Source organism: Centruroides vittatus, unplaced genomic scaffold (genome assembly GCF_030686945.1).
Source record: "Centruroides vittatus isolate TY-2023 unplaced genomic scaffold, ASM3068694v2 contig_923, whole genome shotgun sequence".
Lineage (NCBI taxonomy): Eukaryota > Metazoa > Arthropoda > Arachnida > Scorpiones > Buthidae > Centruroides > Centruroides vittatus.
Genome location: NW_027122610.1, coordinates 499,491 through 525,840, shown reverse-complemented (window position 1 = coordinate 525,840; position 26,350 = coordinate 499,491). Strand labels below are relative to the sequence as shown.

Below are 26,350 nucleotides of genomic sequence, written 5' to 3'. Positions count from 1 at the left end.
GTAATTAGTTTTAAAAAATTCCACACTTATAATCTGGCAACCCTTACTTTGTGTAAAACATGATGGCGTGCTAATTTGCGTTTGTTATGATTCTGTTCTCGAGCCAATATTAAACTAAATATGGACTTAATTAACTCCAGAAAGCCAGAACGATGATAAAAATGCATTAACGTTATGAATTCGTCTGGATAGAAGAATAAAATAGTCAATTAGAGTATTTTAATTGAATTGCTGTAATTTTAGGTAATATTTATATTATAACAATCAATCATTTAAATAAAACCTGCATAAATTAATATAAAATATTTTTTTTTCTAGCAAAGTAAGAATGACTTCAATCATAAGACCACTTTGTAAAGTGAATGCATGTAAATCTTTGATATTTAGAAGTTTGCATTATAATAAGAATTTATTAAGAGTTGACTACAGAATTGCTTCTCTTCCTGCAAAATCTGATGTACAACATCGAAAATATAACAAGGCTAACCAGTTTGTACATAAAAGGCCTGGGCCTCCTTCGCGCTTGAGTTGGATATATTGTACTGTGATTTTGTGCGTCATGATTGGACCGCTTATCAATATTGAATGGTAATATGTTTAATTTAAATTACTTATGCTGGAACAATTAACATTAAAAGCATACCTTTTGTACTTTTGCAGGGTAAGATTCGAGCTCTGAATGAGGGGTGTAGACCCACCATACAAGCAAAAAAGTCAAAGGAACTGTACTTGTATGTGCAACCCTTTGCAAGATATTTGCCTTCAAATGTCTGTGTTTGACACGTATCGGTATCCTGCCTATTTTCTGTGCTATGCGTCGTCGAGGCTCGCTGTCTCTTGCCTCGACCGATGCTCCGCACGTAGTCGTGCACTTTGGTGCTTGCTGTAGCTCGCACCTCAGTGTCTGGGTGGAGTGAGTCCCCATACCCCCTAAAATTATAAAATGTCGAGTGGGCTACTTGAAGCCGGCATAGCTGCGTAGGCTAAATAGTTAAACCCAATGTCCTAGCGGAGCAATGGAACTTGTGATTTTCCATGATTTGATTTTGGGGCTGTATCTTGCAAAGGATCGCTTATAGTGGTATGGTTCCTTTGACTTTTTTGCTCCTATGGATATGCTCTACAGCTCTGATAGTGTTCCAACTGTCTCATTCAGAGTTTGAATTGACTTTTTTGGAGTTAGTATTTACAATAAACAAAGAAACGTTTTCAGTTTATTCATAAACCTGCTTGGATCTGCTGTTCTTGTTTGAAAAATGTATTGTTCTAAAATTTTGTGGACGAATGCTAAATGAGTTTCTATGATGTTTAAGGTCCATTTACACACAACAGTGATGTGCCGTCACAGTTCAGTGAATTTTTGCCTGTGGGAAATCGTTGACTTAGTTTTAAACCACCTTGTTCCACCACCTTGTCCATAACTCGTCCATCACAGTGTTGTGCAATGGCAGTGGCGTGGCCGTACTGTGAAAGTATATTTGATGAGAACAGTATTTTCAGTGACGATAAATTTTGTTTTCCAATGGATGACGAACATTTAATTGAAATCGTGCATCAGCACCCTGTTCTATTTGATTTATCTCATTTGAAATACATGGACATTGGGTACAAAATAAATATTTTCTCTGTTTTGTTTAATAAGATATGAAATGCATGTTGGGACGTTTGAAAATATTCAAAAAATATAGATTCGTCATCTCAATTTCTTATAGAGAGTATGAAACTCCCATTCTTTTGATATTTTTTGTCCATGCTTGATTTACCCACTTGCGGCACTTTCTTGATTGCATTTCTTTTTCTTGTTCATCCAAATATATAGCTATCATAGTCAATTCATCCTCAGAAAAGTCCATGACGACTCACTGACAGCACGGTCACGTCACTGTTGTTTGTAAATACTCATCACTGTGCTCTGCTCAACATCCACTGTCACCAAACGGTCACTGTGCCGGCATGTCACTGTTGTGTGTAAATGGACCCTAACTAGTTAACGTCGTGAAAAAGGTTTATGAATAAACTGAAAATGTTTATCGTAAACAAACACAGGCTGAAAAGTATGAAAGTTATGTTTTTAATGTTGTGTTTAAATGTGTGTGTTTTTATTTTTATTAATAATTATAATACAGACATTGGAATAAGTTACTCTAATTTTTTTTCTGGATGTGTGGAATTAGGCACATCACCAGAAACCAGAAAGAGATTTTATGGACTGTATCTCACCAAGGATCGGGCTGTGAGACGAGTGTTTAATTAGCCTGATAATGCTCGTTAAACACTCGTTGAAAACATTTGCTCTTTTGTAATTTTTCTTGCCAGATGTTGGTTATGTGTGTGGTGTTTATTCAATGCTTACCAAGCAAAGTTAAAAATAAGTCGTGAATAAACTCTTATTTTCTCTTTCCACCATTTAATTTGAAAACTTTTTCAAATAGTGTTACCAGCAATTAGAAAACTTATCACCAAAATTTTATTTTCCCGATAGGTATTAGTAAGAATAAATGGAAAAGTAGAAGTAATTTGGACATTTTTGTCTGGAATCAGTTCAAAATTTTTAGACAGGAAGTTACATCATGTTTCTCTTTCTGGTTTGTTTTTGGAATATTTTCTGGTAATGTGAAAGCAGGCTTTATTACACTTCACTTTTTAGTGTGTACTATTGCATTGCATATCAGTAAAATTAAATATTGTACTTATACATAAAACATAAACAGTTTTAGTTAAATAAATATAATTAAATAATATGCAATTGTAGTTAGCATAGTACTTCAAAATACTATCAGACAGATATGCAACTTAGAAGGAATCGTGGATATGATTATTATTTTACTGAATTATTTATTTTTTGTTTATCATTAAGTTTTGTAATTTAAATAACTTTAATAATAATATAATCCAACTGATGTGTGAAGTTTGAACAATGTTCAATTTTTAATATTCAGAAAGTAATATACAGTAATGGGAAAGGAAGTCCCTTAACACCCCTGCTACAGAATATAGAATGTACCCAAAGTTAATTTACTCATACCAGGAACACATTAGACCAAGGGAGAAAACGGATTGATGTGTGTTAAGCTGTGGTCACACCATGCAATTTCCAGCTGCGCAAGCGAATGCAACTGTAACAAGTGCAAGTCATGCGCATCTTCTCGTGGTCACGCATTGTTTGCTGGCATTGCAACTCAGAAACACATGCCCCTATAATAAACCAATAAAATTACAGTAGCTTGTGACTTCTTTTGTGAGTTTAGCTATACAGTAGAGAGTCGAAAATTGGCACCCTGGTAATCGGAATCACCCGATAATCGGCACGATTTTCAGTCGGACTGTGTTGTGCTGAATCGAACGTTTTTGATACTAAATTTACTTCTAAAGTATAATTTTCATGTTTTTATATTCTTCAATATATTTATTTTGTTTGTACAAAATAAAGAAATAATTTTTAACGATACGATAGCCTCGATTATTATTATAAAAATTTTCGTTAGGCTTAAAATCGACGAAAATTCAACGCGAAGCGACACGCAACGAAGAAAAATTTGAACATCGGACAGGTTAATATATTTTTTCGTACATAGACCGTAATCGGAACAAATCCCTAATCTGAACAACCCCAGTCCCCAATTGATGCCAATTTTCGACTCTCTACTGTATTTAAAACAATATCAATATTGTTGTTACCAAACTAAAAACAATCAACATTTTATATCCAGAAATCTAAAAATGGTACTTACAATCAATGCTGAGACTTTCACTTATCTCATGCCATGCCTGCGCTCTTTTATCCTTTCTTTCATAAAATGAAGAATTAAAATCCCACAGGCATTCATGAGACTGAGTTAGCTTGATTAATCTTGATTCTGTTAAACTATTCATCATCATGCTTTCCACCATTATTTTCTAACTACAGTATTTTCAATGTTGCCACCGTATAACGTGGCAAATAGACGTTTCCTGATTGAATGCGTGTTTGCAATCAGTGCACGTAGAACAAACTTTTTTTTCTAGTTTGCAGTTGCAGTCACACCAGTTTTTGAAGGGGTTTACTAGTTAATGAGAACAGTCATCGTGGTTGCAGTTGCTTGTGCGGCTGGAAATCGCATGGTGTGACCACGGTTTTACATGCATAGCTGCCATCTTGAATGCAGCTCTAAAACTGTAAATGGGAAAGAGTCATGTGACACATCATTTAGAGTTAGAATTTCACAAGGAATTGATTGCTGAAAGATTTTATTGACCTATCTCGAATGGTTAGAGTTATGCACATTACATAATGTGCTCAATGTACAGTATAATCTATGGGTACATTCTATATTCTGTAGCAAGGTGTTAAGGGAATTTCTTTCCTACCCTGTACAATATTATTACACTATACGATTAATATACATTTTAAATTTAAAAGCTAAATGTTGTTCTTGTTGAAGGCAATGTCAAATGAAATTTGTTCAATCATCACTCAGTCAACTATTGATTACTCAATCATTGACTCAACATCACTGTCACACCTTTCAATGGAAAGTAGGCGGTCCATTCGCCGCCTCTCAGATCCAACAAGTTTGATTTTTCAGACAAACAACTGATGATGCTCAAGCACATTTGAAAGTTTGCAGGAAAGGAGTGCACTGTAAATCACAAAGGTGTGCATTTGTGCTTTAGGTTTACACCATATCTTCACTATGCTGAGATTACAAAACAAAGCTGTTTGAGAGATTTATAAATTTCAATAAAATTAATGAAATAATTTATATTCTTACTTCTATGAAAATGTATCAGGTCTGCAATTTTGTTTTCATTTATTTATTAAATTTCTGCCAAATAGACAACAAATGGAAGCTTTAGTTAGCTTCAGCTGCTTCCATTTGCTGATGCAAATCATCATTGCCATTTTACAAAACAAACTATCGAGCAATAGTTCATAGAGTACACAATATGTAGCCAATTTTACAAAAATTCTCTTAAAACCTAGGTTATTGAATGCCTACCAGTCATGCATACAGATTTCTGACAAAATGGTGCAGTGAAGCAGCTAATGCTCTTGACTACCACACTGCTAGCTTGTGTTCAGTTTCCTCCAATAATTTATTACACACTTTTAATGAACAGCAAATCATGTTTTTATTATTGTAATTATTGATAATTGCTTCACTTGTTGGTAACAGTAAACATGACAAGATTGACACAATGGGCACATTTTCTTGTCAAGCAGCTAAGTAAGCAAGCCAATGACAGTTTATTTTATGTGAAATGATTAAACGAACACTCTTGTAACAAACTAAGGTTCATACAATATATAACTGAATTAATATTGTTTAAATATCTCTTTCAGATATTTTATTAGAGAATAAAAGAAATCAGGAGCAAAAATGAATAAATTAGGAGGATATTTCAAAAGTGTGATTTTTCTCAATCAAATTATGTTTACTAGTAAAAGGTTTGAGATATTATTATAATTTACAGTAAATGTTTTCAAAACTGAAAATATTTAAACTGAATTTTATTGGTATTATATCTGTTAAGAATCGTCCTATTGTATCAATCATTGACTCAACATATGTCACATTCAATGGAAAGTAGGCGGTCCATTCGCCGCACCTGACCAAAGAGTAATTTCTTTTGCACTTTTTGATCTTGAATGTTTCTAAATAAACTAGTATAGATTCTGGTTAAAAGCTATGTTAAACATTTATCATGAATCAGTATGCACTCTTAGAAAATTTTTAAGTGAAACTTCTTTATTGGCATGAAAGTTGGAAATGAAAATGTATCATGAAAGTTAAGTCATTCTATATTCCACTGGCTCTGCTCCCATCCTTGTACCAGCCTTTGCTGATTTCTTGTGGTTGTTAATGGCTGGATTCAGCCCTTAAATGTGAGATATCTCCCAGATATCTGGGATATCTAGAGGTATTTATTGCAATATTGCTGTTTCCAATAGTGCAGCCTTTTGTTGCATATGAATGTTGATTCTATCAAGCTCTAGGTGTCAGGCATATTTAGAGACTTTCTATTTGTTTCTTTTCCACTCTGCTGTCACTTGGGACTGCCACATCCAAAATTCATATTTTGTTTTTTCTATTAGCTTAATATCCGGAATATTATGAAGTAGATTTATCCACGTGTATTAAAAAATCCCGGAGTATTTTTCCCTTCTCGTCTTCAACACTGTTTTGCTTTTGTGATCACCTTAAGTCTTCTTACACTGGAAGCCTTACTTTCTGCAAAGATTTCAGTGAATCATCATTGTTATAGCATTCAAAACAGTCAGTTTGTACAATTTTCTTGCAGTAACTTTGCACAGCAGAACTAGGGACTATTACATAACTTTTCAATCTGTTTGATGTTCTTAAATTTTTGTTTTTGTGCAGCAAGAATGAGGCCCTCTGTTTCCTTTATTAAAGTTTCTTTTCTTATCACTTTCATGTTTTTTTACCGCTGTCTTTCCCTTCAATATTCTTTGAGGTATTTATTACATAGGGCTTTATTTTTACAGTGTTCCTTTCATGTTCTCAATACTTTGCCTTCTCGGGCTTCTTCCAGATTTTGTTTTCACTTTCTTCTATGTATTGCAATGGGTCTCTTTCCTCTTTCTCAATAGTTTGTTTAATCTGTAGTAGTCCTAGTTCTCCTTTACAATACAGAAGATAAGATTGGCCAGTGTCACTTCATGGACATAAGGCACTATTGATTGTAATTATTATTCATATCTTTCAGTCTAATATATCCAGTTCAGTATGGACTCAGTCAATTATGCTAGCAATGTAATGTATAACAGACTCTACCAAGGTATTTAGTGCTTTGATTTAAAAACTTTCCTTATATTCTTTATTGATCTTGCTTTTCATTTCATTATATTTGAAAATTTTTGCCTGTAAAGCCAGGTAGGTATGCACATACTCATAAACCTGAATCCACCTGTCTGGTATACCAGTACTTGTGTACCAGACCTTAAGATACTCAAGTATTTGTAACTTTCTTCAGATTGCAAGCTCTTTATTTACCATTGAGCATTTTCAAACCTTTACTAGTTGCTAGTCTCTCTCTATCACTAAAATTGTACAAGATTGGCCTGTCATAACTTTGGAAATTTGTATGAATGGCTGATTAGGACTTTAAGATAGATTTAGACTACATTATTTGTGATTTCTTTACCTAAGATACTAAAGAAATCTTAAGTACAGCAATTGAAAATATAAAAAACATATATATCTCGTTACGTCATTTATCATCCATATTATTGAGAGTCATGATAGTGACTGCACCAAGTAAAAAAGTTATTAACAGACTATATGTACAGGATTCAGAATTGCCAATTTTCAGAGATTGATCTCTCTGCCTCAAATGCCTAGAGTAATTCTGAATATCTCGTTTGAAAGAGATTGTTTTCTTAGGTAGCGTGCAAAACTTCAGATTTTTCTGTAAAGGGGTTGCTGAAATATAAGCAATCAAAAAGTGCAAAAAATGCCAAAAAAGTTGTATTTTTTTCTTCTTTTCTTCATCTGGCACTGCAGATGCTCCTGGAGAAGAAATTACTGGGTCTAGAAAGATCGAATTTTAAACTTAAGTCTCTCTCATTAATAGTGAGGTGATTGTGAAACTTCTGGGTTAGTTTATGGGGGTTCCCCTAAAGCTATTTTAGTTTTATTGCTTAATTTTATGCTTGTATGGATAAAATTGCATCAAAACAAATGATTTTAAATTAAGGTGTCTTCCAGAATTACAAAATTTATGTGAATTAGATCTTTTTTATAATGATTTTACTCAACAATGAATTAAAAGCGTTTAATCAACAACCGTTACCGAGCACCAACCAAACTGTACTGTACATATGCCATTATGTTATTACGTCAATACCTAAGACAATCATTAACAAGAAAACAATTGATATCAAAACAAAAACATCTATAATTGTCCATATTTAGTTTAAATTAATTTAACTTAAAAATAGCAGGACATTGAGCATGTTTCTAAAGGCAATTGCATGATGTAATGAACACTCAAAAGCTGGATTTGGTCTGGAATAAAAATCATGTTTATCAACAAATTCCATTTCACTCACAAAAGATAATTGAAGTCAGAAAGTAATGATGACGATACCCGGTTGATAGGAAAGTTAGTGCAAATTTTCTTCCTTGTGCTCTCAGTTTCCATTAAAGTAAACCTAACGAGAAGCTTAAAATAATTTGAAAATTTCAATATCCTACAATCTGTGGGTGAATTTGAACAACGCGCATGCTTACTCGAATAAAAAAAAAATATCAAATAATGGAGTTTATGCTTAAAAACTGTGAAATTCTGTACCAGGATTTCCAAAACTGTGTTAGTGAAACCAGAAGTCGTGTAGTATGGGGGGGAAATTCCCAATTTTTAATCGCGTTAGAGCAAAACTGTGTTGTACGAGGGATACCTGTGTCAAATATGTCAAAGTTTATCCCTGGAAAACTTTCAGAAACTAGACTCAATCATTCACAATAGCGATCTGACACCTTAACTCTACTCTCTCTATCCATATAGAAAATTTTTAAAAATTATAACAAATTATTTTTTATACAAAGTATTAAAAATGAAAATTTTAAATCCAGTTTTTATATATAAATGCTCAGTAGATTAAATTAAATAGTTGGAATGTTATTTAAAAATTATATTCATTTATATATTAAATCTTATTTTTATTATCTTAATAATAATTATTTTACTGTACATTTGAGTATTTATAAATAATTGTTAATATTTATTATGCCTTTAAATAATAGGGTCAAGTCTATACTACCCGATATAGAAAGCTTAAAGAAAAAATTTAAGATCGATGCAGCTTCTGTTTTATCGGATGATAAAAATAACGAAGAAATAGTAGAGGGAGGGAAAGATTCTCAAGAAATTCAAAAAGGAAAAGAAGAAAAACCAAAGAAAAAGAAAAAAGAAAGACCAGGGTTTCGAGATAGAAAAGTATGTTGTTATTTGGATGATTTTGCACCTAATGATACAATTAAAAGGTTCACTTTAAAGATTAAAAAAACTATACAGTTTTTAATCTTTAAGTTTAAAGTTTTGGTGATTAATTACATTTAATAAACATATGTTAAATATATTAAATAGTATATACTTATAAGCACTATGTTGGCCTCTTTATTCCTAGAGTTATTACACCATCACTGGACACAAGCTCAGCCTTAGAAAATCAGTAAGCTGATGAGGGACTTAAGGTTCGAAATGCATACTTTTTTGGGAAAATAAACTGATTTTCTAAGGCTGAGCTTGTGTCCAGTGACGGTGTAATAATTCTAGGAATAAAGAGGCCAACATAGTGCTTACAAGTATATACTAAACAAGAACTGCATTATAGTATTATATAGTAGTTTTAACTATAGAAAAGGTTAAAATTGAAGGGTTTTACATAATTATTTTTTCAAATATTTAAAATTATATTATATATTAAAATCAAATCATGTTCTTTAAAATTTAGAAACAAATATTAGCGAGGTTGAGGCCGAAGTTTTAAATGCAAAAACGTGTACGTTGGACGTTCGGGCAGCCACTTTCCTGTAAGCCTAGAAGTTTGACAATGGCATTTGGAATGTTGAGCACGATTCCACTGACTTCCCAAAACACCATTGTCAAACTTCTAGGCTTACAGGAAAGCGGCGCTGAATGTCCGACGTACACGTTTTCGCACTTAAAACTTTGGTCTCAACCTCGCTATTGTCTAAGTATTAAAGAAATTTTGTTATTATTTTTATTTACAAATACTGTAATGGTAAATGATTTGATGGAACAAAACTTCATAAAGACTGATTACAAAGTTATCATTCTTTAATATATACTGGAATATCTTATATTGTACCTTTTCAAGAAATTCTGTGTTAATTTTTGCCAGAATCTCTACCTTCATGTAGTTAGGTGAGAAACTACTTTCAGTATTTGAGCCATTTATTTTGAAAGTGGCCTAAGTCCATTTATGTTAAAATCAAGATATTTAAGAGTTTGTGTTTTAATAAATTTAAAAATATTGGTAACTAATAAAATGATAGTGTATTGTTTTCGTGTTTCTAAGGGTGTATAATTTATCAACCCAATTAGCATTATTAACAATGTTTAAAAAATAATATGTTTTTGATGGCTATAAATGGACTTAAGCCACTTTCAAAATTAACAAAATATGCCTTTTTAAAAATTAGAAAAGTTAAGTCCATGGAAAAAATAAGTTTTCCTTGAAATAAAAAGAAACATATCCTGTTTTATGTTATAAAATTAAAAAATATTCAACTTTTATTTACCGTTAAAAAATGTTACATTAAAATTAATAATATTTTACAACTAATTATTCATTCTTCTCAAATTTTCGTATGTGGGCAATGTAAAAAACACACCATTCGTGTTTCCAGCAATAACTTTCATCATCATAAATGTTTTCAGCCAATTTTCAGGCCTGTAAACTGATCGGAAATAAGGATTGCAAGACTCAAAATATATGCACACACTGTAATTTACTATGTCAAGAACACTCATTTTATCTGCAACGAATTATGTAAGAAATGATCTTGCCAAAACAGACTATAAAAAATTAATTTTTCTATGTAATATTCTTAATGGTTATTAATTTGCTATTATAAAGAATTTATCAAACTACAAATATATAAACAAAAACATCTGTACTTGGTGTCAATTTATGATTTCACTCCTTTCTTAGAGTGAATATACTGTATGTACTTGGTGATTTTTTTTTACCTTTTTAAAGTTTTTTAGGGGGTAAAATTATCAAGAAACTCGGGAAAAGTAGATTGCGGGTGCACAGTAGGGTTATCATTATCAATTTGCATCATATTGGTAATTTTTCTTACTTGCTTGTTTGTGTTGATATATTATATTAAAATTATATATTTAATGGAATTATTATTACAGTAGAGCGTCGTTTATCCAAAAGGCGGTTAACCGAAATGTCTGTTATCCGAAAGTTTTCCAGTCAGACTGTGTCGTGCTGAATCGAACGTTTTTGATACTAGATTAACTTCTAAAGTATAATTTTTATGTTTTTATATTTTTCAATATATTTATTTTGTTTGTACAAAATAAAGAAATAATTTTTAATGATACAATAGCCTCGATTATTATTATAAAAATTTTCGTTAGGCTTAAAATCGACGAAAATTCAACACGAAGCGACACGCGACGGAGAAAAATTCAACACGAAGTGACACGCAATGGAGAAAAATTTCAACATCGGACAGGTTAATACATTTTTTCGTACATAATCGGTTATCCGAACAACCCCAGTCCCCAATTGATTCGGATAAACGATGCTCTACTGTATTTTAAAAATCATTATCTGAGTTAATCGAGCAATACTACATTAATAATAAAACGTAAAGCTCTTATGTCATAAAATTTTACTGCATAATATATTCCATATCCGTTTGCAACACTCAAAACAGGACTTAAGTCACTTTCAAAATAAAAATTTTTATCATTCTATTAATTGTTATCATTCTACAATTTGTTTCAAAATGAAAAGATAACGTAGAACATAGAAAGATAGTATAGAATTTTAAAAAATGGACTTAGGCCATTTTCAAAATAAATGGCTCATTTATTCTTAAATTTAAAATACAGGGTATTTCTAAATGATGTTCTAGATTTCAGTGACTAATTATTCCAGTTCAATCAAATGCAGGTAAACACAGCAAAATGAAAACTGAACAAGTTTTTCCTTACCCGCTACAAATGTTCTATGTTTTATCCACACGTAACACGACACACGTCAAGTTCCTGCCAAATTCTGCCTAGCATATCAGCATCAATTTCTGTGATGGCTGCAGAGGATGATTTTGTAGAAAAATTGGTATTTAGTGATGAATCAACATTCTGCATTTCTGGGGAAGTGAACAGACATAATGTAAGGATTTGGGGCACTGAAAACCCTCATTCAGTTTTTGCAAGATGAACACAATTCCCCCAAAATTAAGAAACAAAGTGCAATCATTTTATTTCAGTTACAGATGAGGAATGGGAATTGACTTGTGAAATTCCATCTTTTAAGACATGTAGGTTGGCAATATTGCCTTGATAAATGAGACTCAGGTAGCCGCATAACCAAAAGTCACAAGGATTCAGATCTTGTAATTGTAGAGGCCGTGGCATTAAAAATGATTTGCTGATTACTCTCTTGTGTGAAAGATGATATTGTAATGCTTACACATTTAAACCAATAAATGGAATGCACAGTCTTTGATAAGGATTCTTTTGTGAGTGCAATGGAATTTGTTGATAAACATGTTTTTTTATTCCATACCAAATACAGCTTTTGAGTGTTCATAACATCATGCAAATAACAATGAGCCTCATTGCTCCTATGAACCATTTTCCATGTTATGGCAAATGTTTTCTGCTTATCATTATCGCCACAAACTAATTCTTGGCTGTGAGGTACAAAAATTCAAGATTTTTCACAGAATGATGGAGTCTGGCTTCGTCACCAATTACAGTCTGTTTCCATCTCGAGTGCTTCACCCACCTTTCAACTACACCGAAACTTGGGCACACATTTCTAAAAAAATTTTGAGATGCTCATGAATTTTTGTCATTGGTGTGTTGTCTTTGACAATAAACTCAATGATAACTCACTGACAAAATAAAGTGTGGCAATGTCACTCATTTTTCTACCATGCCCTGCAATAGAAATGAAAGTGCACATGCGATGCCAAGTGTCTTGCAGAGTGGCCAATAGACGAAAGCATCTGTTGGCTTCTGGTGTTAATTCAAATATATGAAAGTAATAGATCGTATCTCAAGACTTTCAGTACTATATTATATATAATATATTAAATTATTATATTATATAATACCTCCTGCCAAATTTCTTATTAATTATTTAGCCTTAATAGTCCAAGAAATATGGCTATATGTTTTATAATAGAAGTAATGCTACTTTAGAAGCAAATATTCTAAACAAATTAATTTGCCATCATCACTTGATATACAGTGTTTTCTACTAATGCATAAAAATAATTCAGATAATATGGTATTTGTATAGTTCTTACATTTATTGTGAAAGGTACAATTATAATTTAAGGGAAAATACAGGTATACCTCGAGTTACGTTGTTCTCGATTATACGTCGTTTGTCAAAAAAGTATATGGAAAAATAAAAATCAAGTTTAAGTCATTTTATTCGACTTTACATCTGTCCGCCACAAATATTGAAGTCGTAATATAACTAGAAAAGTGTTAAAAGCACATAAAATCATATTAAAATATGTACATTTACAGTAAATGTTAATATAATCATCATAAATCCTATAGAATGAAACATGAAAACATCTGTGTTTCTGTGTTGTCGTTTTATTTAGCGGTCTTTAAGTACTCATTATTGGCGTTTTCCACCGTAGTTTCGACTTACGTCATAACTACACAAGTAAATTCGACTTATGTCGCCTCTCCTGGAACCAATTACCGACGTAAGGCGAGGTATACCTGTATTTGATTATTCAATCAATTTGAAATTTTTCTTGTATTAAATTTATTTTCGTTACTATTCTGTTTGTGAAATGACAGAAAAATTTTAACGAAACCCAAATAATTTTCCAATTTCAGATAATCGAATACGAAAACAGGATACGTGCATATTCGACACCAGATAAAATATTTAGATACTTTGCCACATTAAGGGTTTATAATGAACACGGTTACTCTGAAATATTTATGACTCCCGAAGATTTCCTGCGATCGTTAACTCCTGGCATAAAACAACCCGAAGGTAAAATCTTAAATCTTACAGAATTGTGCTATAAATAATTTTTTTATTAAATTTGCATATTGTCTGTAAAATTTATGTAGGAATAGTAATAGAAAGGACAATAATAATTTAGCGTTCATAACCGTCTTCAAATTTTACTAAATAACTAACATAATTACAATAATTTAAAATGGTAGCATTCATTTTAGAATACCTTATAATGTGTGTATAAGATTTTGTATTAACAATAGAATATATAATTAATTTATATATTCTATATCTAACTTAATGTTTCATACATAAAGCTGTTTTTATATTTTCTAAGGTCTGGGACTTGATCAGTTTAAAAGAATTGATATCAAAGTAAGCACAGTTTATATTCCACTTTGCTATTAATTTATTAATGTTGTTTATTTATTAATCAACAAAGTTCATTTTAAACATTCTATTTTACATTAATTCCTTCTTCCAAAAATTGACTTTTTAAATATAAAACACTTAAACGTTAATTCAGTTAATACCTAGAATTGCGTCTTTCGTCGTCATAATGTATACGGAAGTTAAACGGATTGCGGAAAATTAAAAAAAAAAAAGGAAAAAACGTTACGCACTTTTAATTTGTATAAAGGCTTAGAAAGAAAATTCTGTTGATAAATTAATATTTTATCTATTTTCAAACATTTCATTGTCAAAATTAAAAGAATTATTCAAGTATAATTAATTTATATTACTAGTCTTTCTGATTATCACTAGAATAACTGATATGGGTCAACAAACTAAAAACTCGGTAAATTTTATGAACAGTTTCTGTAATATAGAGTTAAAAAATTTACTATTGGATTAAATAATAGATAACTTCTGGAAATTGCCATTAACTGATGATGAATTTCTTGTGTCCATCATAAAATCATAAACCATAAGCCGAATAACCAGAGAGGTGGGGGCTTGGGTTCAAATCTGCATCAGAACTCCAGAAATCTTCATAGGTGGTTTGACCCACGAGTGTTAAACCCTGTGTCTTGCCACCTGGTCGTAGGACTGCCAAATTTGCAATGGGCATAATAAAACTCTTTACACTCAAGTCTTTTGACAGTATCAAACAAGATTCTTCCAATTAACTAGAGAATTTAATAACACATCTTTCATCCGTTTATATGTTTGATTATTTTAATAGTGCAATTGTAGATTATCCTAAGAGATGCCTTAGGATAACCTACAGTAAATTAATTTGAACGATGATAAATTTAGATGAAATATTTTAAATTAATTTTAATTTTAGTTTAATTAATTATAAATATAATATAGTTTGTAACGATAATTGTAAATTTCAACCATGATTCCTCTTCCCGACCAGAGTGATACGCCAAGTCGCAGATTTACTTCAGAAACCGGACATTATTCAGTGGGTTGTTCCTCTGTATTTGTTTTGAATGTTTTATATATTTTTTTGTGCTTTGCACGTCAATATTGGCATGTTGTGAATCTGTGTGAAAATTTATTGACAATTTCTTTATCTTTTATTGCTTGATTAACGGCATGATTCTAAAAATGGTCATTCAAATACAGTAGAGTCCTTGTGTGTGTAATAGTAAATTATAAGTCAAATACGGCAACTATTCCCCAAGGATGAAAGCTCCAATTTGATAATGTCAATAGTAAATGACAGAGATTCAGTCAAATACAAATGAAATTGCTTCATTTTTCAGTATAAGATATTTTTAATACACAAAAAAATCAAATGTATTTGTTTATTGAAACCCGACACGTCGGTATCGACGATCACATAAAAATCCAAATAGATGATTATTGCACTAAAATTTGGAATTACGATCAGTCATTTGCTGTAATTCTGAATTGAAATAAATATTTACCGAATTAAGACAATTAGACCTATTAAGAGTGATTGTAACTCCAAATTAATTGAATGTTAGGGCTCTACTGTATTAATTTCTGAAATTAACCCCTTAACTATGAATGATTGAAAAGGATAGTCACCAAATTTTACAAGTTGTTGGAACAAGTCATCCTTGTAAGTTTAGAAGATTTTACGACGATCAATTTGAAATAAAGTGAAAAAATAATGCCAAAAACTTTATTTAATAGTAATTTTTAGGACTTGCTTCGGCAAAAAACTTGCCACGATTTACATGAAATAGTTAAATTTTTTGATATCGCTTTGATCTTAAGGGATTAGACTGGCTTTGCTTTTGTTATAGGAAAATTACACAATGCAGAAAAAGTTTGGTGTTACGACGAGATTCGAGAAGTTGCCACGATCGACACTTAAATTTGGGGTTGTGATTAGGATAAACGTCATGCATACCCATACTTTGGCTTAGTTTTGCCTACCATGTAATGCATTAGTAGTGAATAGGGCATATTTACTTGTGCTTAGTTTTGGAAAAGATATCACATAAATACGTGTTACTACTAAAAACAAATAAAATGCAAAAGAAATATGAATATATCTGCTGTATATACTAGATAATGTTAATTTATTTATTGATACTTAACAATCTTTGAACATTTTTATAATTTGAAGATGAAATTAGATAGTGTTCGAATAATGCTCTCTTGTTAATCGAGAAAACCAATGTTTAATCTTGCATCTTACATTAAGTATACTAGCAGTTGAAAAGAAGAAAGTTAATTCATAAGATAGTAAAGATACTTTGCCATCTGACAGTAGCAAATTGATATTATTTTAATATCGTGCTTTGGCTAGCTAAATGTATCAGTCCGATGCTGCGAGAGATCCATATTCAAGTCTGGTTTGGATCCTAGCTAAATCTGAAAAAGTTAGGTAAGGTCATGTCATTGTGTCTGTATATAATAAATTTTAGAGCAGCAGAACTATTAGAATTCTGTTGCAAGATAAAAAAAAGAAATCCGCATTAAGGGGTTAAATTTTCAGAAACGAGTGCTTTGTAAGTTTTTAATTATTGATAGATTGTGTTTTTATTTTAAATTTAACTCTTTGGATAGATGATAATCATAGCAGATAAATTTTTCTCTTCTACTCTTCTTTTAAATTTGATGGAATGCTGCATTATGGTAATTTTGTGTGAAATTCTTTTTAATGAAATCTGCCTAAAACATTTTAATTAATAGCGAGGTTGAGGCCGAAGTTTTAAACGTGTACGTCGGACATTCGGCGCCGCTTTCCCCGTAAGCCTAGAAGTTTGACAATGGCATTTGGTATGTCGAGCATGATTCCACTGACTTTCCAAACGCCATTGTCAAACTTCTAGGCTTACAGGAAAGTGGCGCCGAACGTCCGACGTACACGTTTTCGCATTTAAAACTTCGGCCTCGACCTCGCTAATGTTTAATTCTTTAAAAATCTTAATGTAAATGAATATAATAAATTTTTTAATAATTTTTTTGAAATTACAAAATGGCAACTATTGAGCAATAAACTTTGCTTGTCTAAAATTATATTCTTTACATTTGCATTTTTTTAAATCTAATACTTAGTAAATAATAACTAAAGTATTGCACTTTACCATTATGTTTTTATTTAAATATTTTTCAGGAGACTTCAAAAACTCATTCTCTAGTACAGAACGAAGACAGCATATTCTACAAACTGGGAACGGCGGGACTTATCGGTTTTTCCGAATATATATTTTTATTGACCATACTTTCAGGTGAGATTGCGTCAGGTCTTGTCCATGTTTGTGACATTATCTGCAAGTTGTGTCAAAAATCTCTCCGTACGTAAGCAAAAGGCTGTTTATGTGGTTATTTGGAAGGTACAAAATATGCTATGTGTGAATGGCATTTATTTGAATGCGTTCCTTTTATTTGCTAGCACGTACATGACATGTTTCCCAGTACTTCACCCAGTATACAATTTCTTTTGAGTGCTCTTGTAGATAAAGATTTCAAGGTCTTTTAGAGAGCCACTCTACAATGGCCAATCTAACAAAGCAGAAATTGCCGATCCAATACCCAGCACATACCGTGGAAGCCTTTGACTTACCTCAATAATTGAATATAATGGTTTTTGTAGTAGATATACTATTTCTATGGTTAAATCCACAAAACTAAATTCTTAATAAATCCAAGTTTGATTTTTAATTGATTTTGTTTTGGCTAAATTTGGAATTGTTTGATTCTTTTGTAAAAAAGCAAATGCATAAAATGGACGACAAAATCTCTAGAAATGTTTTAAATTAAAAAAATATTTTGATAAGGTCAATGTCATATGGGTTTGGGATGGAAAGTGACAATGCTGTTATTATCGACACTGAATTTGTTTGCAGGAAATTTACAAGGGTTTACATTGAATAATTTTTTCACGCGTTGCACCGAACAATTTAGACACAGAGCAAGAGAATAACAAATTGTGCAATCTGCGTATAACGATTGATTAATAGGTCACAACAAACGAAGTTACACGCGCACACATACAGACTTAATGATGTACAGTACCTTTATATAAAAACAGCCATGCTTGTGTAATTTATCTCGCAGAACAGCTTGTTTTGAGCTGGTACAAATACCACTACTTTTGGAATCTAACCTAATAAACTTGTGAAGTGAATTTGGTTTGATACAATTGATTTTTTGCATTTTTCATCCAGAGACGGTAGATTCATTACTGCTTAAACTTCTTATGACTATGACCTGCTAAATCTAGAGGTGATGTCAAACAAGAAATGCTACTTCACGCACTTCGGGAGGCAGTTCAAACTTGGTATTATACAATAAGATCCTTGTGTCGTACGTAACATCTTTTTTATGATTCTGTTGGGCCTAGTCTTTCTTTTTAGGGAGGATAATGTTTGGCTTAGCAATAGTTTTAATAAAAGTGAATATTTTTTGCAGTTTGAATCGGTAAACTAGATCTTGGGACTCAAATGCCGTGGGGCGTGTCCAAGACGTTCTAAGAAGACGCACCACATTGATCTTTTCATAGAGTTCTTCACGAGCTGAGAAATGAAATCTGTTGCTTGCAAAGCCAATTGACTATCTTAAATTTGCATAATTTGACATCGTGAAAATTATTTCCTCATTTCCTTCCTGTTAACATTTCACACTGATATCATCTTACGTATATAAACTCTTAATTTTGGAGAATATAATTATATTATTAAATTATTAGTATAATGTCAGAACGAAAATCGTATTTGTGTGTCCTATAAAAACATAAACAATCTTTATTTCCTATTGTAGCTTCCAAGCGTCATTTTGAAATTGCTTTCAGAATGTTCGATCTCAACGGCGACGGGAACGTGGATTACGAGGAATTCGAAAAGGTAAGTCTGTCACTTATCTTTTTTGATTATTAGCTCGATTTAAATCAAGCTAGAACTGTGACTAGAGTTTGTGGAACTTAGGGCTGAATTCTATATTATTGAAAACAGATAATCTCACTTCTCTACTCTGTATTTAGGCTTTGTAGAACTCTTACTTTAATTCTAATAAAATTATAGTGTGCCATTATAAATAAAGAACTGGTGATTAAAAAACAAACTAAACTCTTTTCTCCCCATGGGTACACTAAAAGTCTCTTTTCAAGCTCATAGTGGGTTTGGCCAGGCCCAATATATCTGGGTCCTCTGAAAAATTTTGCCTCACCCTGCTTGCTGTTAAGGATAGTACTGATATAAATTTACAAGATAACTAAGATTTAATGAAATTAACTCAAATTTCTAGGTACAGAGAATCATCCGTAATCAAACTAGTGTCGGAATGAGGCACAGAGATCACGCAAATACCGGAAATATATACAAAGGTTTCAGCAGTGCCCTGGCGACTTACTTTTTTGGTGTCAGCCTAGACGAAAAACTTACGATCGAAAATTTCTTACTGTTTCAAGAGCAGTTGCAGAAGGAAATTTTAACGTTAGAGGTTTGTATCCAATTTTTATATTATATTAAAATTTGCTAATTTAAATTTAATTACAATTACAATAAATTTAAACTTAATTGCATGTATATTTCATTGTACAAGTTTGTATTGTTTAACTTTAAGAAAATGATTTTTTTGTTTGTATTTGATGTAGACATATTCTGTTTATCACATTTAAATTACAAATTAATAAAATGTAGTTTCGAAGAAAAGAACCAAACGAAGAGGGTAAGATCCGACAGATAGACTTTGCAGATCTGTTGCTGACTTACGCCGGAATGCCAGAAAAAAGAAAATTAAAAATGCTGAAGAGGGTGAAAAAAGCATTCAAACAAAGCACGGAGGTAAATATCGACGCGTGGTGAGTAGCATCCGTCGACGTTCTCTATTAATGAAACTAAGCAAATGGTTTTCATCTTAGGGCGTCTCCCTGGACGATTACCTTCGATTCTTTCATTTCTTGAACAACATTGCAGACGTAGACACCGCGCTCACTTTCTATCACATTGCCGGTGCTTCGATAGACGAAGGTAAGCAAACGATCTTCATAGAAATAAGTTATAAACGACAGAATTCCTACATCCTTGTTTTAAAAACAGAAATGGAAATATATAAAATCATTAGCATTGACAGACCAAAAATTAAAAATAAAATCTAATTCAATAAATATGAATGAAGATTTTTACATTTCCAATATTTGTAGCTTTTGATGAAGAACATATCATCTTTGATATCTGTAATATGAATCATTGTGTACGAGAAAACATTATCATCAGTGTTTTAATAATATTTTTAATATTTAATATCAAAGTGAGAATGTTTATCTCCTTCCTTACGAGTCGTCTTTTTCTTTGAAATGCCATCCTCCCATCGGGATTGGTCACAAGGAAAGATCAACTTTTTAAGTATACCTACACTGCACTGACGATAGGCAACTTTTCCAACATTGATCGTACACAAATTCCAGAACTTCAACTTATCGATTAACAACTCCCCCACAGAAGTCGTTTTGACCTCTGGGTTGGATTTTGGCACATCAGAAGGAACTGGGAAACACTTTACTGTGTATAAAGTGTGATATCAATTTGAAAATCTTAGTTACAAAAATGTGAACTTTAATGAAAATGGTAACAGCTCAAGAAAAACACACTAAAGAAGCTGTTCTCTAGAACAGTTAAAGTTATACATTGTCTTTTTTGTAAAGGTTTGCAATTTAAAAAGTAAACTAAAGTTTCAGATTTCTTTGACTTTAATTAATGAGTACAATTATTTCACGTTTCTGCAAATGAGAATTACTATATTACACATTCATAGTATCAGGCTATCAGGTTATAATCCTGATTTCATCTTGACCACTACATATATTACTTGGATTTTGATGATGATAATTCAATTTTCTTGCATAATGTAGAGGTCAAATATTTTATAAAATTCAATGGTAATATTTTTGATTTCTGTGTTAAATTAAATTTAACAAAACTCGTTTTAGGGATGGGTTTACTTTTATTAGAAAATGCAGTTGTTTTTTTGTCAATACAGTGGAATCTCAGTTGACAAACTTAATCCATTCCGTGACCGTGTTTGTTAACCATAGAAATTAATGCAAATAGAATGTATCCATTCTGGCCTCTGGAATTTTTGTAAAATTGGCTTTTGTTCATGAAAATATAGGAAAATGTAGTATCTATCATTACAGCAACAAATATGTAAACTTTATTTAATAAAATAGCACTGTATATACCTTTGTTTTGTTACAGTTGTGGCAGAGGAGTGGAGATGTACAGAGATTAATGCTTCAAAGGGAAATCCTCCTCCATAAAAATGTCAGTTAGCACTGCATTGGAAAATTTTTCGAGTCAAGGTCTCTTTTACTGGGGAACAAGAAAGTGGTCTAAAGTTGTGATTGTCTTACTCTTTCAATCAAAATTTTTCTAAAATTGTTGTTCATTAAATTAATGGCCCTATTAGCCACAATTTTGTTAGGGTGGGGTTTCTTGATAAATTCCTGCACATCATTCCATTCTCTGCAAATTTCCTTGATCTCAGCACGTGATTTGTTTTCTAACCTTCTCTTCCTCTGACGAATGCTCTTTTTGTAAGACTTTCACCTGTTCTTTCTGCAAGGCAACCAGCTCTTCTATGGTTAGTTCATTTTGATAGTCCTTTATCAACTCTGCTTCTGCATCATTGACCTCTAATCCCAAATTCTTGCCAATGGATACAATTTTATGCACTACGTCAGGAGAGCTCTGCTTCAAATCTCTCAATGTTTTGCTCTGGGACACAAGTTGGCTAAAGTTTTCTCTAGGCCAATTACAAAGTGATGAGAGACCTCACTCCAGGCTTTGTCAATAAGGTTGGTACAATGCAGCCTTAAAATGCACCTTCCAAAAGGCTCTAAGTTGATATCATTGGTAACCCAGAAACACCTGGTGAACAGTGCCTTGGTGTACAGCTTTTTAAAATTCAAAATCATTTGCTGATCCATTGGTTACAGTAATGGAGTTGTGTCGGGTGGAAGGAATTTGTCCTTGATGAAGTCATGCTCACTATCCAGGTCTTCAAACTTGGTGGATTGTGCTGGAGCATTATCCATTAAGAGAAAACATCTAAGAGGAAGATCCATTTGCTGAAGATAATTTTTGACAGTGGAGCAAACACTTCTCTGAACCAATCCATGAATAAGTCCAAGTTACCCATGTCTTGTTATTTGTCTTTCATTGTACAGGCAATTTGAACTTTATTGCTCTTTAAAGGTGTGGAGATTTTCAGTGTTGTAGACTAAAAGTGGCTTGATTTTGAGGTCACTGCTTGCATCAGTGCAAAATAAAAGGGTGAGCCTATCCTTCATGGGCTTGTGTCTGGATAGTGCTTTCTCTTCTTAGGTTACGTATGTTTGTCTAGGCATATTTTTTTTCCAAAAGAGATCAGTCTTGTTGCAATTAAACACTTGATTTGAGACATATCCTTCACTTTTTTCAAACTATGCAAATTCATCCACAAATGCTTTTGCTGCCTTTTCATTATACTCAAAGCCTCCCTGTGCCTTACGACACTGTGAATGCCACTTTGTCGACGAAACCTGTCAAACCACCCTCGGCTGGCTTTAAAGTCCTGCCCATCCATACTTGTACTGGGTGTCTGGGTCATGTCACTGTAAATTTTTAGCCTTTTCACAAATTATAGCTTCACTAACACTGTCTCCAGCAAGTTGCTTTTCATTGATCCATATTAGCAGCAGTTTTACAATTTCATCTAAAACTTTAGATCTTTGTTTTTGATATCACATTCACTCCTTTAGCCACTTATTATATTCTTTAGTGATGTGTTTTTGCAATAATTTCTTTCTTTAATGCTACACTAAAATGTTTTCTATTGCCACTATCACTTTTCTCTTTCTTGGTTGCCATATTGAATAAATATATAAAACACAAAACTGAAAAAAGTTTAGCTCAAACACTTGGAAATGCAATGTTTACCTTGCACATGCCTAACAGAAACTAAAATTTGACACAAAGACCATTTACGTTCGTTGTCCGAGACAAAATTTTTGAAAAATAAAAGTTTGTTAACCGAGGTTCCATTTTAAATAACTTTGTTATTGTTTAAATTGTGTTTCCTTAATTCTGATGCACTGTTTTAAAGTAAACATGTGTATTACATTCACAGTTGTCATTATTACTGTTGGGGTGTAACGTATCAATACCACTTAATGTTAAAAAAGAGTTTAAAATGAATAATCTTAATGGTTGTGAGCATTTAATTTAATGTAGTACCATTTAATTATTTATATGTGCAGAAGCATATGGAGTAATTAGAAAAGCAATATCTATGCAGGCTTTTACTTATTTAAGTTTTTTTAAAACTTATAATAATGAAGGAAAATCATTTTGTCTTAGAACAAAGGGCATATTGTGTATGTGTAATATTTTAAAATATCTCTAAATATAGTACATGCAATATTTACTCAGTTGTTTCTTTCTAGCTACCCTAAACACGTAGCAAAAACAGTCGCCCACGTGGATCTTCAGGATCATGTCATCGATGTCGTCTTCACTCTGTTTGACGAAAATAGTAAGTCCGTAATCCAAAATGTCTCCCTTCTCGTTGTATTGTGTGTTAAAATGGAATTCGAAAATTTACCAAATCTCTTTTTAGTGTTCTTAGCAGTCGGGAATAGCATTCTCGACTTTTGAGATCGTAACCGAGTTCGTATAAGGTTTCATCGTGGTAAAATTGTTAAAGTCGGGATTTTTTTAATGCCTCGAGTTAAACTCGTTAAGCCATTTCTCAGAGTTATTACAAAATTTAATAGTGCTTTTGAGTACAGTTGTCTTTGTGTCCCAGTCGGAATGCCAGTAATGTACCGAGTTGGTAAAAGGATGTCGACACAAGCTTGTAATGGCACAACATTGTATTTGTATGGAATATAAGATAATGAAGATCATTCACCTATCAAAGGATGGAGGGTATATGGGAAAATAGGTCAGAGTTAAAAGTACAGCCAATTTTGACTTAACAAGATTGAGTTAATGTGGTTTGGCTGTAGGTCTGGAGCACCATAAATAGGGTTTTCCACATAATACAAATGTCTCTATATTATATTATTAAAAACTCTAATCAATTAAATTAAATTGGCGTTTTACAACAGAATCCTAAAAAGTCACGTGGCAGTCAACGTGTTAATAAATACAGTATTGAATTATTACATTTATGTAATTAATTATAAGTGTACTGTACAAGGGGCAGTCAAAAAGCTCCCAGAATTTACTTACAGTTAGAAAATGCAATATGAGAATAAGGTTATGCATTGCTGTGGTGGGAAGCTCAGCATGTCTATTTGCAGTATGTTAATGCTCGTGCAAGTCTAAACTTGTACAGTTGTTGGGTGTGATCATTTGGTGCAATGTCCCAGTTCAAGCAGCATGCAAACATCAAGTTAATGTGCAAATTGAAGGAAACTACTGCAGAGACACTGTCGGCCCTGCACTAAAGAAATCCGCAGTTTACAATTAGTTTAGCCGGTTGGAGGATGACGAATGCAGCAGGAACCTTCAACATCCATAAGTGAAGAAAGCATTGAAAAAGTTCAAGAACCGATTAAAAACGATTGAAGAATAACCATTACTGAATTGATGCAATTCGATAACACCGAATCACACATCGCTTGTTGTGCAGCAATTCCTCACTGTCATCACCCAGTCATCTTGCTCCCATGTAACTTTTGGCTGTTCCCTATTCTCAAAATGGCCTCAGAGGGATGCGTTTTGCAAGCAGGGAGGACATCATATCAAATACGATGGCCCAACTCAAAGATTTCAAAGGAAACATTCCATGCCTGCTTTCAACAGTGCAGGATCAATGGAACAAATGTGTCTGTGCGGGAGGGGCCTACTTTGAAGGCGATTAGATCTGCATTGCCATATCTTGAGCCACTACAGTGCAGAATCACAATTCCAGGAACTTTTTGACTGGCCCTCATACATAATAAATAATATATGTTTTTGTATAAAAGAATTGTTTACGAGAAAGAGTGCCCGGTACGCTTGTGTACGTACATGCTTACAATTAGACCAAAAAGTAAAGGATTAGTAGAGCAATAAAGTAATAAATTAGTACAGTGCAGAAGAAAGAGAGAAAGAGAATGAATGAATGTTTGAAATAGAATAATTCTTTGTAAAATCACATGTTACTATACTCAGATTTTTCCAAGTTTTGAGATTTACATTTTACTAACTACAAATTTATGTAAGTTGGGTGTTACTGTATATGAAAATTATACTGCAAATTCTTTCGTATATAATATGTTTTTAGCATTCCTGCTTATATTGCATACTTCTGAAGGATACTTTAACTACCTTCTAAATACAAATGAAATAGTATTAATTTGTGTAGTGATATTACAATACTGAATTTGAGAACATACATTTCTAGACAGATGGATGTAAATTTGTATTTTTGTTCCTTCTTTTTAATATCAGTCTTACAAATAATTGTATGTATTTAGTAAGACTGTTCCTTTTAGTAAGTATAGATATCATTCAGACAAATTTTATACATATTACACCAATTGAAAGTTCTTGTTTTACCATTATATTTAAAGTAACTATAATAAGGGCTTATTGTATTAGGTATCAATATAGTCAACAGCCGAAATGCATTTTGACAAAAAGCTTGTAATGATTTTTGTTTCATTAAATTTACATGAGATATAATGGTGATACAAGAATTTTAGAATATAGAAGGATCAGTAACATTACATTTAATTTTGGCCTACTGTCGCCAAGCAGTTCTGTTCCCCAAACACTGAAACTTTGGTCATGGATTTGTGCCTCACCTGAACATGCTGGCCATGTGGAGTTTTCAGGGTTTTATCCATGTCTGTAATGCCGGAATAGGGGCCAGTTACCCTTAAAAAAGACCTCCCCTTGACAGATCACCTAAGTGTTGCTTTGTTATGATTTTTCTTTAACTATTTAATCATAAAATGCTCTACAGATTATTATTAATATAATAATCTTTAGGTGTTAATTTAATCTTATAAGATAAAAATTACAGTTTTATAATATTTGACTGAAATATTAATTTTTTTTAGTGGATGGACAACTTAGTAACAAAGAGTTTGTGGCAGTCATGAAAGAACAGTTGCAGAGAGGACTCGAAAAACCCAAGGACACAGGTTTCGTCAAACTGATGGATTCCATCTGGAAATGCGCTCGACTGAAAAAACCTGTTTTATTAGATGTTTAGTAATAAAGTAATATCCCC

General features: G+C 32.3%; 1 protein-coding gene across 1 annotated transcript; it reads left to right on the top strand.

Moving 5' to 3' along the window:
* Positions 1-32: 32 nt before the first annotated feature.
* Positions 33-26,350, top strand: LOC136984585 (calcium uptake protein 1 homolog, mitochondrial-like). Its single transcript, XM_067281640.1, has 14 exons — positions 33-243; positions 319-588; positions 8,748-8,940; positions 13,582-13,744; positions 14,049-14,086; positions 15,078-15,125; positions 17,259-17,373; positions 18,905-18,987; positions 19,388-19,582; positions 19,783-19,926; positions 20,004-20,112; positions 21,551-21,560; positions 23,568-23,656; positions 26,178-26,350. Exons 2-14 carry the CDS (start codon positions 329-331, stop codon positions 26,330-26,332), a joined length of 1,602 nt encoding a protein of 533 aa, XP_067137741.1. The 5' UTR covers positions 33-243; positions 319-328; the 3' UTR covers positions 26,333-26,350.